The 17,427-nt window shown below is 38.1% G+C and overlaps 1 protein-coding gene across 1 annotated transcript in view; it reads left to right on the top strand.

Moving 5' to 3' along the window:
- The first annotated feature begins 9,803 nt into the window (after positions 1 to 9,803).
- Positions 9,804 to 17,427, top strand: part of SRBD1 (S1 RNA binding domain 1) — a 146,701-nt gene continuing 139,077 nt past the window's right edge. The window contains exons 1-4 of the mRNA XM_087953112.1: positions 9,804 to 10,267; positions 14,102 to 14,181; positions 15,203 to 15,380; positions 16,721 to 17,047. Of these exons, the coding sequence (XP_087809238.1) occupies positions 10,091 to 10,267; positions 14,102 to 14,181; positions 15,203 to 15,380; positions 16,721 to 17,047 (762 nt within the window). The 5' untranslated portion in view covers positions 9,804 to 10,090. The remainder of the gene's footprint in view (positions 10,268 to 14,101; positions 14,182 to 15,202; positions 15,381 to 16,720; positions 17,048 to 17,427) is intronic.

Here is a 17,427-nt window from a genome sequence, read left to right on the forward strand (position 1 = left end):
TCAGATAAGTTCAGAGGTTTTTTAACTTCTTTCTCTTCCTTTCCTGTGGATGCTGGAAAACTGAGGCATCACAGCAGATCACATAACAAATTGAAAAAAGCAAAACAACAGCTTTCTATCTAGCATTTACTCCCTCCTTGCCAAAGTAATTGTTAAAGCCAGCATCTTGTATGGAAATGACTAATTCCAGCCAAGGCCACTGGGAAGGGCCCTTTTAATTGAGACATTTTCTGTCAAACTTCTGATGAACAGAAAATTTGCATTATGAGTAGATTCCAGATTGGAGAGAGAGAGAGTTTAAAGATGAAAAAATGGTCCACTGAACTGGCATCACATTATGAAAATCAATCCTTTATTCAGTGGTTTCGTTTGTCTTTTTGACATTCCAGCATCAAATTATGAAAACTTGGCCTCTCCTCTGGATTATCCAGCCTCACTCAGTATCAGAAAAATAAAACAAGACCAAATATAACATTCTAAATATTCCCAGCATTGTTTCTATAAACAACCTATGTGAACTTTTGATTAAATGGATTTTTTTAAAAAATGTAATGATGTAATTTTTTAAAAAAACATTGAATATACAGATTGTGTATTAAAGACACACTGAACGGTAAAAACCATCTTGGAGGTACAGCATGTTGTTTTACAATGTGGGTTAGTACTTGCTGTGTGATAGGTGCAGGGACGGGCTTCAAAAATTTTAGCAAAAGGTTCTGTGCCTGGTTGCTGGGTGGGCATGGCTCTGGAGGCTTTCCTAAAGCCTCTGGGCGGGCGAAAACAGCCTCCCCGGGCTCCGGAAGCTCTATGGAAGCCAGAAATGGGCCCATTTCTGGCCTTCCCAAACTTCCAGAAGGCCCGTGTTTCATCCTACTTGAGCCTCTGCAAGTGCCTTGCACTTACCTGCATCCAAAATGGACCGGTTGGGGACTCCTGGGAGGGGTGGGCCAGGGGTGGGATTTGGGGGTTCTTGAAACTGTGCAGAATCTTAGCTAGGGCCTCTCCCGAATCTCTGCGTACCCCCAGCAGCCCACCCCTGGATAGGTGTATTGTTATATTTACCAACTTTCCCCAAAGTGGTATTGCATGTAATTAGACGGGACTTCAGAAATTTCTGTCATCATTTCCAATTATCTCAAACTCTGACTGATGGTTTCTATTTATGACAACTGAAGGCCAACTCAAGTTGAGGTACTAGGCTGGGGAAATAATACGCCATTATTAGTGGATTTTTGATGCCAATTTATGACAATTACTGTGTAACTAAAATGTAGCTGCTGAGAAGAAAACTATCACCATGCTATGAAATACCCAAGAAAACAAGAACAAAATATTCAGGCTAAGTGGAAGTAGCATCTACTACAGTGTGTTTCCTTTCAGGGTGGAGAACAGCAGGGGAGGGAATAATAATTTAAGGAATAATAGGCATTGTTGGCTTGAACATTAAATGAAAGCACTGAAACTATGATTTTGTTGCAGGTCTCATTGGGCTAAACAAAGAACATATGCCTTGTTCGTAATTATTGTATTACCCACATGACATGCATATTTGATAAATGCATGTGAGTCACAGTTTAACATTTTTTCTTTCTTTTCTTTATATATCTAATGGCATAATGTTCTCTGCTGCAAGTCACATTATTGAAACATGCCAACCAGTGCTTTAGATACCAATCAATTCACACTGATAATCTCTTAACTATGCTACTGTTGGAAGAGAATATTTGCAGCTGAGTATTAAATTGTGGGGTCCTTGGTGCTCTCTAGGCTCAGTGGTTTCCTTGGAGACATTACCAAACTAGGAAACATCATCAGTGCTAGTAGGGAGTAGAGTTTGGTCTCATTTTATATACTAGCAGCTTACTCTGTTAGCATTGGTGGGCGTGAACTTGGTGCTTTCTTGATTAGGGTATTGCTTATTGATAACTTGTTTGTCTGAGTTGCTAGTTCCTTGATTGGTATTGTTTACTTCTTGATTATTGCTTTAATGTTAATCTAGGATGCTCACAGTTTCCCAGCTGAAACATAGTTAATTCTGTACATTTGTTGTGAAATTAAGGAGTTTTCATCATGCTTTCTGCTAGTTGGTGTTCATAGATGTGCTCTGCTGGACTTCTCCCTGTTTGTCCTATATAGTGCAGTCCTTACAGTGTATATACATGGTGAGATGAGCAAACAAATGTAATAAATAATCAAAATAATATTTTAGATGATTCCTGTTTGTTTGTTTTTTTCTTCTGGGGCTGTTCCTCCTCAACCAGTAATCATCACCCGGATGAGCAGGGGTGACAAAAACTTCACCCAATTTCTGTGTAGTCAACAAGAAGACCATATTTTAGGCCTAGGGCTATTTTTTGGTGGTGCCTTGCCTAGACATGCTTCAACTTCAGTTCCTAAAACTTTTGGTTAGAAATGACTGAGTTAGACAAATGAATAAACAAGTGGAACTTAGGAAAGGTGACTTCACACATCCATTCACCATGGAGGCAAGAAAATGAAGCCTTTATTTCTTGGAAAAATTATGCTATTTCTTCTTACCTTTAAAATAGAAACTTGCAAACTCAATTACATCATAACAGGTTTGCAAGAATTCAAGTAGGAACAGGCAACTGTATTTAAACTGTAATTTAGAGAGATTGGCTTTTATTGCTTGCCTTTTCACATTTAATGCTTGACTTGCCATTTTCTATATCTTCTGTAAAAGCCAAAACAGAGGGTTGCAGCTGAGGCAGAGCTACCTTGTGCCAGCCCTTGACCTTTGCATGGCCTGAAAATCCAAACCGGCTGTGTGTGGAGGAACAGCATCGCCTAGTGGAGGAAGTATGCAAATATCCAACCTCACTTCAATGTTGTAGACATTTTCCTTATTCATGGCCTGCAGACATGATTAATTTAGTGCCTCCCAATTACTGATTGCAAGTGATTCTTCAGACACACCCACATAAGTCTTTCATTAAATCATCTTTCTAACAAAGGGAATAAGGTTGTGCATACATAAACCCCCCCAATATTGTTCAAGCTACCAATAAAATCTGAAGATAGATAAAATTAGATAGAATAGGATAGAATACTTTACTGGCCAAGTGTGATTGGACACACAAGGAATTTGTCTTGGTGTAAATACTCTCAATATATATAAAAGAAAAGATACATTTGTCAAGAGTCGAGAATCATGAAGTATTAAAACAAAACAAAGCAATTTCAAAGGCAAAGTTTAAAAGATGTGTCAATATGTTTTTTTCTCTCTCTAAAGGACTAGAAAATACAGAGAAGTCAACATTGTAAGTAGAATAAGTTACACAGTTTTCAGGGGAACACAAACTGGCAACTGAGCTTTTTGGAATTCTTTTCTGATGTCTTCATTGCCATTGACAATATGATTAATAAATTGTTTTCATAGGAAATGTCACCGGAAATAAGACTCAATTCCTAAATATGAGAACCAACTCCCTATTTGCAGGTAGATTCTCAACGTACACTGAGACACAGAACGTGCATGAACCAATTTCAGGATTAACATGGAAAGTTCACCCAGAAAATGCTGACAATCAGCTCAAAACAAATGAGATATAGGTGATGCTTAATATTACATAATGTAATTATAACAATTAGATATAATTGGCTAAACCCCTATTTACAGATTTCCAATTGCATTATATCATCATTTTTACTATAAAATTGCATGGTTACTTTCATGATATATCTTTCGCCTGAAACAGGTTGATATTCAACTGATTCATTGTCCTCTTTGCCACAATAGGCACCCATCTCTGGAATGTTATCCTTCTTTGGGGTCCTTTATTTAGTGGGTTGCAGGAATCATTCAATGGCAGTCAGTCTATCCATCTTTCATCTATCACCACAGTCTGAACTTTTTAAGATAAAAGCAGCTAAAGGAATACTAGACACAAAGCAGTTCCATAGTATAAAGATACTTCTGGATGGGGCTTTTCTCTTATAATCAATTTTACCACTGATAATAAGGTCACATGAAAATGCTGCCATGTGTAGATTTTAATTTATAGGCAAACTGTATATAAGGTCAGTATTCCCAGTCTTTAAAAAATACTGCCAGCATTATGAACTGGGTCCTGAAATATTTATTTCTTAAAGAAATCATAATCGGTTTGTTCAGATCATAATCAGATGTTCCTAGCTGCAACCAGCATCTGCACATTTTAGGAACTTCTTTGTTTCCTACTTTGTACTGTTCTACCACATAATTGAACTATTCAATAATGTTTAAGATCAGCGCTAGTGATTATCACATTCCTAAATCAGCCTAGATATTAAATCTTACATTATCTCTCAGGGTTGGCAGCAATTGGGAAGGGATATGCAACCCTGGGTTTGGGCTCCTTAGATGAATACTATGGGATATACAACTGTGGTTTGGAGTCCTAGCTGAATATTAATTCATATATGCCTTGAAATAAGACCTGCTCATCTTAATGTAATCTATCATTATTGAAATAGGCTCTGCTCAATATTTACTCCCTGCAGACATTGTACATTATTCAGGAGAAGTCTGACTATCGTTATGGAACACACCCTTTGCATGGAAAAAAGGTGCAAACATTATTATTTACAAATGTTTTCACAGCACTCAGTTCTTGGGCCACAGCACTCGGTCCTTTGGCTCCTCTGCTCTCTCAGCCATTTCCAATTATTGATAAATGCTGGCTTGACTGATTTCATAAGGAGGAAATATAGGAATTAGGCATGAGTAGATACAGAATTTCATTGTTCATAGAAGCAATGATTGTTAGAATGAAAAGTAACTTCTATGATAAGTACAAATCTGATTCTCTTATATATGTATGCCACAACATTTAAATCCTGACCTTCCTTCTCTAATAATTCTTTTGTAACAGATTGCTTGAACTCCATTTCTCACACTAGTCATTTTACTTGGCCCATGCTTGCAAAAATAACCTTTATTCCATACCTCACCAACTCTAATCTCTACAGATGCTTTGAAAAATTGCTCCTACCATAGTTACCCAAGTGTGCTTGGACAATCAAGACTGCCATTCAAACATATTTATTTATCCTCCCCTCTTTTTGTTTCATTTCTATGCCACCCAACTCCCCTACAAGGTGATTCTGGATGGCTTTAGTCTTTAAGAATGTTTAAGCAGGGTTTAAAAACGTTTTTAGAATTTATTCATGGTTGAGTTGGACTGCCATTACAAAGTGCACTCACTAGAAAATATTTTTTCCAGGTTGCAACTAAATATTTCTTTGGTGGTGTTGGAAAACGATAAGAGGATTTTAAAGCAGGGGTATCAAACTTGTGGCCTGGGGGCTGGATGCATCACACCCTCCCATTTTAGTGAGGGGGGGGAAGTCACAACATGATGACACGAGTTTGACACCCCTACTCTAAAGGAAACAACAATTAGAATAGGCCACCCTGGAAAACCTGGCTTTGAAAGCAAGTGTTTTTAAACGTTTTTCTACAGAAGAAAGTTATCATTCAGTCACCCTCATCCTAAACCATTCACACAGCCTTGAAAATCATCAAAAGCTTTGAACTGCTCCTGGGAAAAAACTGAAAGGCAGAACAACAGAGCACGTAGCAGTTCTCTTAACAATTCTGCTGCATTCTGGATATCTCAAAATCAATTGCTTGCAGAATGAACTCCCAAAATCAAGATGATATAATTAACACATATCACTTTAGCCAGAATTGCATTCCCTCTTGTTAAATAATGCTTTTGTTGCCATCTTGAGTGCAGTACATTAATTCCAGTACAAGTGTTTATTGATTGGACCCTCAGATATTCATAACACTACTATATTCTACATTTAATAACTCAGTACAGACTTGCTGGCTCAATCTCAATTTCAACAAGGAATTAAACTGGTTTTGCATAATATAAAAACAGATTTCTACTGCAAAGCACTGCCGGAAGTTGATGACACACACAGCTATTTTGGAGGTATACGCAAGCCTTCCATAATACATTTTAACAAAATATAAAAATAGCTACACCATTTACATTTACAACTTAGGTTATTTATATCCACACCCTGTATTTGCATACTTACAGAAAGATCATGGATATATTTTTGTTCAAAGATTATATTGGGATAATTTTACAGTTGCTCCTACAACTTTAGATTTGTCTACTGCTAAAACTTTACAGCAGATGCTTGATTTTCATAAATCTGTAATTATGCATTGATATTTGTTCACAGCAATGACAATATGAAAATATGTTTAGATTACTTATTAAGAACGTAAGTAGAGAATCCAATAAAAAAAATCCTGTCAATCCTGTCAGTGGTTTCCATATGATCAATTGTTGAGTTGATATACTATGTCAGCAGCCTCCAAACTTTGGGGCACCAGGGACCAGTTCTGTGGATGGAGGCTTTTCCATGGACCGGAGGGGGTGTGGTTTTGTGGCTTTGCTTATTTGTGTGGCCCAGTTTTTGGCATTCCATGGACCGTTGGACCCGTGTACTATATCATTACTTAATGACCAGGTTATGGTTGGTATTTATCAATGGCTTCTTGAACACTCCAACACTCTTATGTCTTAGGACCTTTCAGATACAGATATAGATAATCAGAGTTGGAAGGGACCTTGTAGATCACCCAATCCAACCCCCAACCCAAGCGGGAGACCGTACACCATTTCTGACAAATGGCAGTCCAATCTCTTCTTGAAAGTCTCAAGTGATGGCGCTCCCACAATTTCTGAGGGCAAATTCTGTTCCATGGGTTGATTGTTCTCACTGTCAGAAAGTTTCTCCTTATTTCCTGGTTAAATCTCTCCTTGTTCAGTTTCCATCCATTATTCCTTGTGTGGCCTACAGGCGCTTTAGAAAATAGCTTGACCCCTTCCTCTCTGCGGCAGCCCCTCAAATATTGGAAGACTGCTATCATGTCTCCCCTTTCTCCAGTTCAAATAGCCATTATGCAAACTTGACTTCACAACATGAAGTCCATGGCCTTCTTCCATGGCCTCCTAGGGTTTCATCTTATATCCAACCCTTGAATAAGACAGCCAAGTTATTCAAAGCTGAACTGTTTATAATTTTTTTTCTTTTTTCACTAATTCACCCCTACGGTACTGCTTCATTGTGTTGAGGGGGGATGTTCCTTGGAGGAATGAACAAAGAATGCTGGGGATGTACACTAAGAATATATATTCCTAACAGGTTGCTCATGAGAAGCTATGAAGGTCATCGCAGCTCCCCAGCAAAGGTAAGAGGCATCTAGTTTGGATAGCAATCATATAAGAAGATATCAGAAGCAAATGATTATTTTTGTAACGATGGCAAAAGCATCAATTTATACCGTGCAGCAAATAATGGTAAATCACTCCTGTACTTTTTCCACAAAAACCACATGGATAGAAATTATACAATTAATAATGTAGTGTTGGATGATAGACCCCTCAGGTCTGATGGCACTCAGTGCTGTACTGAGGAAGGGCTAAGGATCTTTTGGAGTACTAATGGCGTGCATGATGTGGGTAGTTAAAGCTTTTGGAATGTCTAGTTCCTGAAAGCCAGTCTGGTTTAGTAGTTAAAGCACCAGGCTAGAAAGCCGGACCCTGTGAGTTCAAATCTTGCCTTAGCCATGAAAGCCAGCTGGGTGACTTTGGACCAGTCACTCTCTCTCAGCCCAATCTGCTCGCACAGGGTTGTTGTTATAGAGAAAACAGGAGGAAGGTGTTGATCACAGTAAAGCTCAATACAGTGAAAGTTGAAACAACTATAAATTAACATGTTAGGTATTGGTGAATTGAGGATTGGGCACTTTCTATCAGAGGATCACACAGTTTACCACTTTGGACATGATAAAGAAAGAACACTGAATGTTTTTATATTTAGGAAGGATGTAGAAAGAACAATACTTGGCTACCATTCAATGACCAATGTCGATTAAACTTTATAGACAACCCTTTAATATGGTGATTATCTATGTTTGTACACTAATTCATAAAGAAGAAGAGGCTGGTGAGTTTTATGATCAAGTTCAATTTAAAATTAACAGAACACGAAAACAAGTTTGGCTGATTTTGATAGGAGTTTGGAATTTCAAATTTGGAAATACTAAAAAGGAAAGTGTATCTGCATTATATGGCTTAGGAAGCAAAAATGAAGTAGAACAAATTACTAATTTCTGCCATTCCAGTGATTTCTTCATAGCTAACATTGTTTTTAAGCAACAGAACAATGCTTGTATACATGAGGGAATTTATAGAAACCAAATTGGCTAGGAGGTAGATGAGCTCAATTATAGCATCGAAGACATGACGGTAAACATATCACAAACTTCTCATATAAAAGTTCCAAGTTAAGCTAAAGTAGAACAAAAACTCCCTACCAATTTCCAGATTATGATCCTGAGCATATGCCAATTTTCAAAGAGAACTTCAGGAATTGTTTGAAGTCCTGGTCCTCATTGACAGACAACCAGAGGAACCTGGAATGAGCTTAAAGACGATTAAGGATAAATATTGAAAAAGACTGCCAGAGATCAAGAAACAAACAAACAAACAAACAACTAAATGTCAGAACAAACAGTAGAAACTACTAAGAAAAGAGACACCAAAGACAACAAGAGACAAGAACCCCAGGAAGGAATTTAACAAAGAATTTCAAAGAGCTATTAGAAGAGACAAGCAGTATTACAAAACCATCTTGAAAACATTGAAGATGAAAACAGACAAAGAAGAACAAGGAAAGCTTCCCCCCTCCTAAAAAAGACCTTTGAAGGAGATTCATACCTTGAATTGGTATGCCAAAGAACACCATTTGATAGAATATAATTGATTCAAAGGAGATCGAAAGAAGATGGAAGGCATATATTGAAATACTGTACAATAGAGAAGTCAGTATCAAAGATACAAGAAGATGAAGTTAGATCACACTCATTACCAATTCAAAAGGCTATTGGAACTGATGGAATACCCACAGAAACAAGGCAAGCAAAAGAAGAAGGCTCAGTAATGGTTCTAAACAAGCTTACCAGCAAATCTAGAGAAGAAACAGTGACCAATAACAATAAAACTAAAAACAGAAAAACCTGAAACCGGAGCTATACTTCTCTGATGCACCCACATTCTCATTCCACCCTGACCTCATCCCAATGCCAGGGGTAAGAGCCAGTTTTAAAGTGCTCTCCAGAAGGATAGAAGGCAGGGATGTGTTGGATTTTCAGTATGTGGGTGTGCGTCTAAGATGGAAACTGCAACAAAAAAGCCATGCTTCTGAGGACCCACAAGATGGCAATGTTTAAGGGATCTGGAAACACAGCTATCTCATCCACTCTGGTGGAACGGAGAGATGTCTTCAGGGAGACACACAACAAAAGACTTAACAGAATGTGCAAACTATTACACAACATCCTCTATTTCATAGGACAGCAAAATAACACTTAGGATTGTTGAAGGCAATTAGAGCCAATCCTATGTGGAAAAGGAGAGGGCAGAAGCCTTGTGGGCCATGTCAAGCTGTGGAATGTGCTTAGAAAAAAATGGGAATTCCAAAACAACTCATTGCCCCCCTATTGCCTAGGAATAACATGGACACGGAATGTAGAACGCTTGGAAGAAGCTGTTGGTGAGATGTATACCTATAAAATCAGGGGTCCCCAAACTTGGCCACTTTAAGACTTGTGGACTTCAACTCCCAGAATTCTCCAGCCAGCATAGCTTGGAGACCTCTGTATGAAATAAACAATGGACTGATGCTCCAGACTAGAAGCCTAGTAAACTGGAGCACCTAGTGGCCAAACGGGAAAAACAGCAGAAATATTTTCTGTTGGAAGTTAGCTCTTCACGCTTGTTAGCTTATTAAACCAGAGCCAAGGAGCACAGGGGAAAGATTTTTTCCATCGGCATCGCGTTAGACCTTCGCTTTCGCTAGAGCGTCTGCGGAAGGTCAGGGCACGCCACTCCCGCCGCCTTCATTGTCACACGCTGGTTGGGGAATTCTGGGAGTTGAAGTCCATATAGTTTAAAGTGGCCAAGTTTGAAGGAAAAACAAAAGCAAAACTCGGGCTAATCCGAAGAGGAAGCGACTCGCCGGGACTTCGTTGTCGCCGACGGCTGCCGGAGCTGCTTCGATGCGTAGTTCCTGCTCCTCCCCTTCGTCAGGTCGCTGCTTCCTCCGCTTTGAACGGCTGGGTTTCGCTGCAGTTGCTGCTGGCGCCGGTTTTAAATGTGAACGGAGGCTTGTCAAAGGGAAGGCGGAACAAAGCGGCGAGGTTTCCTATCCTCCCGTAGCCGAAGCTCGGAAAAAGGTGAATTGTGGAAGGTTGCGGCGTTCAGGGAGGTGCCGAACGTGGAAACCCCTCTGGGGTTGCTCGGTTCATGAGAGTTGCTATCCATCTGTTTTGATTTTTTTTTAAATATATGTTTATTTTCGTTATCCTTGCAGTTCGGGGTTGCAGGAGTTTTGCTGGTTTATGAAATATCGAGTATGAGGAGGAATTGGTCTTTTAGAGCAGGGGTCTCCAACCTTTGAAACTTTAAGCCTGGCGGACTTCAACTCCCAGAATTCCTGAGCTAACATGACTGGAGGAGGAATTCTGGGAGTTGAAGTCCACAAGTCTTAAAGCTGTTAAGTTTGAAGACCCTTGCTTCATTGCCCAGAAGATCATTGGTTGCCCTCTCCCTCTTTGGAAGAGCTTTATAGCTCCCGCTGCCTTAAGAAAGTTCAAAACATTTTCAAAGATCCATTTCATCCAGGGCACCCTTTTTTTTTTTTTTTTGAACTATTACCATCTGGCAGACTACAGGATAATTAAAAACAAGGACAAATAGGCTGAAAAACAGCTTCTATCCCAGGGCAGTAACTCTTATTGAATTCTACCGTATAGTGCAATATTAATGTAATATACGGTGTTTTCAATTCAATTGTATAGAATGTGAAGGATGTGTGTTTGTGTTTATTTTCGTCATCGTAATGTACACTGAAGGTGGTACTTAATTTCATTGTACGAGGTGCAGTGACAATAAACTAAAGTAGACTTGTGGATTTCAACTCCCAGAATTCCTCCTCCAGTCATGTTAGCTCAGGCATTCTGGGAGTTGAAGTCCACAAGTCTTAAACTTGCCAAGTTTGAAGAAGATCCTTGTGTTAGAGCAACCATGCAACTAGTCCATGGCTCCATTGCTTTAGAATTGGTTTCCAAATACTCTGGACCATGCATACTAATAAGACAGGCATATCAATAAGATATGCATAGTAATAAGGCACACATATTAATACAACATGTATTCCACAGGCTCCAGAGGCTCCTTCTCTTTACATACGCAAAAACACGCAAAATGCTTGTCTAGAGCATGACAAAAGCCCATCTGGTTAGTGTTTTATGTTGTCCAAGGATCGGTTGCAACATATCTGTACAAAGCCCAAATCATTTATTTACTTACACACACACACACACACACACACACACCTACCTTCTTTCCATGTACCTTCTTTCCTTCTAAAAGGGCTACAGTTCTCTGTGCTTCCCTTGGACTTTCTCTACTCTAAGGTAAGGGTACTTGCATCTTTTGTTATCTGCTCTTCTCCTAGGCTTAAATAAATTTTCCATGTACTGCACCTAGATTAAGTCAAAAATATCCACCATGTGTTATGTGTTGTGTTGTTGCCAAATGTGTGGGCAGCTTAGGTTAGAGCAATAGTTCTCAAAGTGTAGTTGGGAGATCCCTGGGGTTCCCAAGATCCTTTCAGGGGATCTGTGAAGTCAAATATTTTTACATTTTTGTTTTAATTTATAATAGAGTAAATAGTGATATTTAAAGCCCACATAAACCAAATGGGATCCTGTGCTGTCCATCCAGTATATAGTTAATGGGAATTGGTATAGCCAGCCAGTATATAGTTAATGGGAATTGGGATAGTTAGGAATTGGGAGCTGTCCCCTTAAGGGAGTGCATCATGGTAAATGTAGTTAAGGTATCCTGGGAAATGTAGTCCATGTCATGTGGCCACATCTGTAATCCTGATTGGTCACTGAATTGACCCTTGGTGGGTTGGGGAAGTTTTCTTCACTCTTGCCTGAACCCAGCCTCGTGCTAGCATCTCTACCCCTGCTCCTACGATATGGGATGAAAGGGATAAAAAATTACCATCCTTTTACACCAGAAAGTTAGCTATGCAAAGACTTGGACATTGAGATGAATCTCGATGTAACTGTAAGTTATATTGAGGATGCCTGATGAACCAATAAAAAGACTTTGTATGGATGCTTTGTGGAGTTATCTGTCTGCCTTTATACATTCAGCCAACAATTATAGAGGACAGAATAGTAAAAGGATGGTATAAATCTGAATTCCTGAAGCCCAGAAGAGTAAAAGGATGGCGAGATCTGAAATCCCTGAGTAAAGGGAAGAAAGCTAATCTGGAATCCCTCAGTAGAATGATGAATTGTTTGTCTGGATTCCCCTGCTAAAAGTAAAGAATATTGTTGTGTTTGAATTCCTGTGACAAGAGCAGAAGTGTGTTGAAAACAGAGCTTTCAAAGTAAGGCTTTCTCTCTCTGAGCCACAAAGTTGTCAAACCAGTTTGAATTACAGGGAGGGCCAGGAACCCACCCACCCCCTCTTCATTGAGAGAATTTCCTAGCTACTTCCTTTCTGCTCAATCCACATCTCTGTTGTCTTCTGCTATCCCAAAGACTCAATTAGCAAAACAAGAGAGACTTTTGCTATCTGCCCTTCTCCTAGGCCTAAGTGAATTTTCCATGTACTGCACCTAGATTAAGTCAAAAATATCCACCATGTGTTATGTGTTGTGTTGTTGCCAAATGTGTGGGCAGCTTAGATTAGAGCAATAGTTCTCAAAGTGTAGTTTGGAGGTTCCCAAGACCCTTTCAGGGGATCTGTGAAGTCAAATATTTTTACATTTTTGTTTTAATTTATAATAGAGTAAATAGTGATATTTAAAGCCCACATAAACCAAATGGGATCCTCTATCATTTTTAAGAATGTAGGAGTCCCGAAACCAAAATGTTTGACAACTGCTTTGTAGTAATCCAAATCATTATTGCGCCAGCCTTTTTTCTTACACTTTATTCATTAAATACTTCCCCACAGTGAAATTCAGGTCGTTCTCGAGTTATGACCACAATTCAGCCCAAAATTTCTGAATTTCTGTGAAGTGAATCTGGCTTTCCCCATTGGCTTTGCTTGTCAGACCCCAGGACACTGCAACCGTCATAAATATGAACCACTAATCAGCCAAGCATCTGAATGTTGATCATGGGACCATGGGGATGCTTGCAAAGGTTGCAAGTGGGAAAAACAGTCATAAGTCACTTTTTCCAGTGCTGTTGTAACTTTGAATGGTCACTAAATGAACTGTTGTAAGTGGAGGACTACCTCTACCTCTAATGGGCATTCTTTTTGTGTCTTAAGCTTTCAGGGGCTGGAAATGACTTCCTCAAAAACAATCTGAATTTGACAATTAATATATACATGGATATAACTATGTAGTAGTCTATGGATGACCAACAAAAATACAAAAATGCAAATGCATCTTCATTCTCCTTTCTTCTAGGTCTTTTTCTTCATGATCTGTAATTTATGACCACTTGTCATTTTCCATCTTTATTAGGTTGTTTTGTTATCTGTCCCTATACATACACACACATACTTCAAACTTTGCAATTTCTTAATTTATTTCTTACTTCATTTAAGAACTAAGGTACTTCATGTTACCTTCCCCAAAATCCAGTGAAACCTGTTAGGCTGACTTGATGAATGGAGATTTAAATGTTTCACATTCTACATCTAAGACTTTAGACATGGCCTCAGAGTGATTTTTCCTAGCTTACAGCTACTTCTTTCTTGTACATGGATGGTACTAGTGATTACTTAAAGATCCATACACAAAGAACATAAAAGATAATGAAAGCTAAGGGGATATTGTTCCTATGTATATTGCTTTCAGATGTATATAAAATCAGAGAAGATTTTTCAATTTCATATTTCAAATCTGTTGTTGATACAGATATTCAGAGATGCCTATTCAAAAATATCAGATTTGCAATCTCCATCTGTATTTTTGCAGTCTCTTAGGAATAGGGAAAAACTCACAGATAAAACTATTTTTCTTTTCTCAGATGTCAGGATTTTCTAAACGGAAAAGAACTGCAATAAAACTAGACATTTCAAAAGATGAACTACCTTCCTTCCTTAAATCGTGAGTTAAAATTTATGATTAGTGTGTTCTAATTTCTATTCAATCTTTGTACCTGGAGTTGATATTAGGACATCTAGTAATATTTGTAGCATTTTGAGATTTGCTGAAGTTTACAGGCAATAAGTGTGTACATACAATGATAATACCTGGCTTGTTTGACTTGTTCATAAAGCCTAACAAAACCAATAAGTTTGAAAGAGTGAGAGTATCAGATAAATCAACAGGATCTTTTGCATACTGCTTCACTATGTTCACTGTTTCTGTGTTTGTTTTCTGCTCTCCTATGAGCTCATGATGTGAAAACAAGAAAGGGGAAAATGGATAAACATAAATATGGAATTTATCCATGCAAATTAAAATGTTTGCTATATCCTAGATATGGAATTTAGGGATAGAATTAGAAGAATTGTTTAGTGCACTTATTAAATGCTGTTGCTGGTTTTGTTAGGTTTTTTTATTCTTTTAGTTTGTGAAATCTATGCAGAAAAAGCTTGCTATGAGTTGATTGCAAAAATGCTTGAATCAATGGGCTGATTGCAAGCTCAAAATACAAAACCAGGCTATGAGTAATTGCTTAAAATTGTATAACTTTGTGTAACAATGGAATGCTTCTCCAACAAAGTTGCTAGTGGCAATAGCTAACTGGCTACTATTGTATCCACAATGCATTGTTGCAATTTCTTTCTAGAATTATGGGAACTTTAAAAAAAACAGGTGTTTCAGGTGTTGGGAAAGACACCTGAAGGTTCACAGATTAAGTGTGATTGGCATTCTGTCACTTGTTATAAATAAAAGATAAGTTTTCTTTCACCATGAATTTTGATATTTTGTTGTCATAAATTCATTTACTGATTGAGAATTTACTGATTGTGAATTGTGACTGATGCAAGTCTTTTGTCTAGGGCAACATATACATTTTAGCATCTAAATGCATGCAACTCCTTTGTTAAAATACCTCATATTTTAAGGACAGCGCGCTGTATAATCCCATTTATTACAAACTTCCCCATCTCTTGTGCAGATCTTCAGAATCAGAAGATGAACAATATGAAGAGGAATGGGTCCCCAAAAAGGAAGTCTCACATAAGGCCAAAGTGCCAAAACCCAAAGTACCAAGAGTTGAGAAAAAACCAGTGACCAAGAAGAAAGCCACTGTAGCTAAGAAAGGTACTAAGAAGCTAGCGATAAAAGAGGATCCGGTAAGTAATTGAAGCTAGGAAGCCATTTAGTTTTCAAGACATTTGAGAGGGAGTAAGAGAAGGCAAAGATTATTTTGTGGAGATTTATCTGTGTTCGTCACTATTTCAAATTCCCCTGATTTGGTTCAGTTCTTTTGCATAGATCCAACAACCTGATTTACCTAGAAACTTCTAAATTATATAAGTTATTGGAATGGAAAAATGGGAACTCTAAATGCACAGACACTGAGCTACATGCAAGAAAAATCTGCCCTATGTTTTTTCCTGACTCATTTTAACCTCTGTAATTGATCCAGCATAATTGATGTGAAATTCCTTGAAACATGATAATACTTTTGCATTTGAACCTTTGGGATGTATGTTGGAGCTTTTTATTATAAATCAAATAGAAATTATAATTTGCTCATATCATACTGTCATACTGAACAACAACCAAAATTCAAGTCCTGCTGGAAAGCATTCAAATAGTCCTTGGCTTACAACAGCAGTTGGGATTAGAATTGCCAGTATTAAGCTAAGTGATGGTAAAGGTGAGTGTCAATGACTATTCCAACAGTCCTATTTGCCGTGATTAAGCAAGGACCAGTTCCCATAGGCTTCCCTGTTGACTTGTGGGAAATCAGTAGGGAATGTCAGAAATTACAATAACATGACTATGGGGGTGCTGTGATGGCCAGAACTTCCAAGGACCCATCATAAGTCCTCTTTGTTCAGCACCATCACAAACTGTTGCTGAACAAATGATCATAAGTGAAGAAAGAGGGGTGGGGGTGCAGCAACAGTAGACATGGACTACCATTGTCTTCCCTTCTTTCTGGGTAAGGACCCAATAGGAGGCTACCCTTCTAGATCTTACTAAATAGGCAAAAACCCGCTGGGAAGAGGCAGTTCCAAATAATGCTGCTGGAGCTATATACGTGGTGCATAATACTCTTAATTGCAATCTGTTACCATAGAAAGCAAATTATATTAGGGATAATCATTTTTCTGTTCCAACTATGTGCCTGAAAATTGATTCACATTTGATCTTGAATCTTGGATTAAAGGAGAAAGTAGGTTGGTTTTAAGAGCAGTTATCTTCAGGTGCTTCTGATTGTTGACCTGTAGTCAGAGACAGTAGCAATGGTCCTTCCTGAGGCACTCATGTTTTCTGCACTTACAGTTTACTAAGCAGAATGCTGATATCTATAGTAGCTTTTCCCCCACTCGATGACATTAGTTCCATTCCTCCACCATCCTAAAGGGTATGACGATATGTAGTAAGTCATTGATGTTGTTTATGTTCAGACTGCCTGTGGTCAATATTAATATCTCTTAATATGTTTTGGTGGTTTGAGTAGGTAAGTCCTTTGCCTATTGCCATACCTGGAGAAACAGAAAAAAAGACAGAGGAAGATGTCACAATGAGATGTTCAACCAAAAAACCTGCAGTGAAGAAAGTTGGCAGCATTAAAGGTGAATCTGGCTCAGTAAATACAGATAAACCATCCACAAGTGCTGCAGTGTCTAAAAAAAAAATTAAGATGGAAGAGTCTGAAGAAGATTTTACATTTGATGAACCTCCCTTAAAAAAAATTAAAACAGGATGTCCTCAGGAGAAATCTGTAAAATATGTGGCAGGTGACAAACTGAATGGGGACCATAAAATGAACTGGGACATTGTAGAGGTATGTAGTGTTTTGATTTTTATAACAGAACTAACATATATCTATACTGTTGGAGGAAACTCTCTAGAATGAAGATGTACATCCATTTTATTTCTGATATAATACCTCATCTGGATGTATTCCAAAAAGTATTTATTTTTATAAAACAAACCACATTGTCTTCTCTCTTTATAATAAGAATTTATCCTGAGCATTAGCTATGGAACAGGAAGGTTACAGTTAGTATTATATTTCACAAGAAAATATCAAAAATGTTATTTTGTTACTTGCAAGTAAAAGAAAAAATATGACAGAATTTTTTTCAATGTTGACTTCAACTTTTGCTGGTGAAAGATTAGAAAATATTCCAGGATTTAGAAAGTGGTAAAAGAAAACATGCA

This window comes from Notechis scutatus, chromosome 1 (assembly GCF_049901735.1).
Source record: "Notechis scutatus isolate UNSWTSFEM ecotype Mainland chromosome 1, rNotScu1.2, whole genome shotgun sequence".
Taxonomy (NCBI): Eukaryota; Metazoa; Chordata; class Lepidosauria; order Squamata; family Elapidae; genus Notechis; species Notechis scutatus.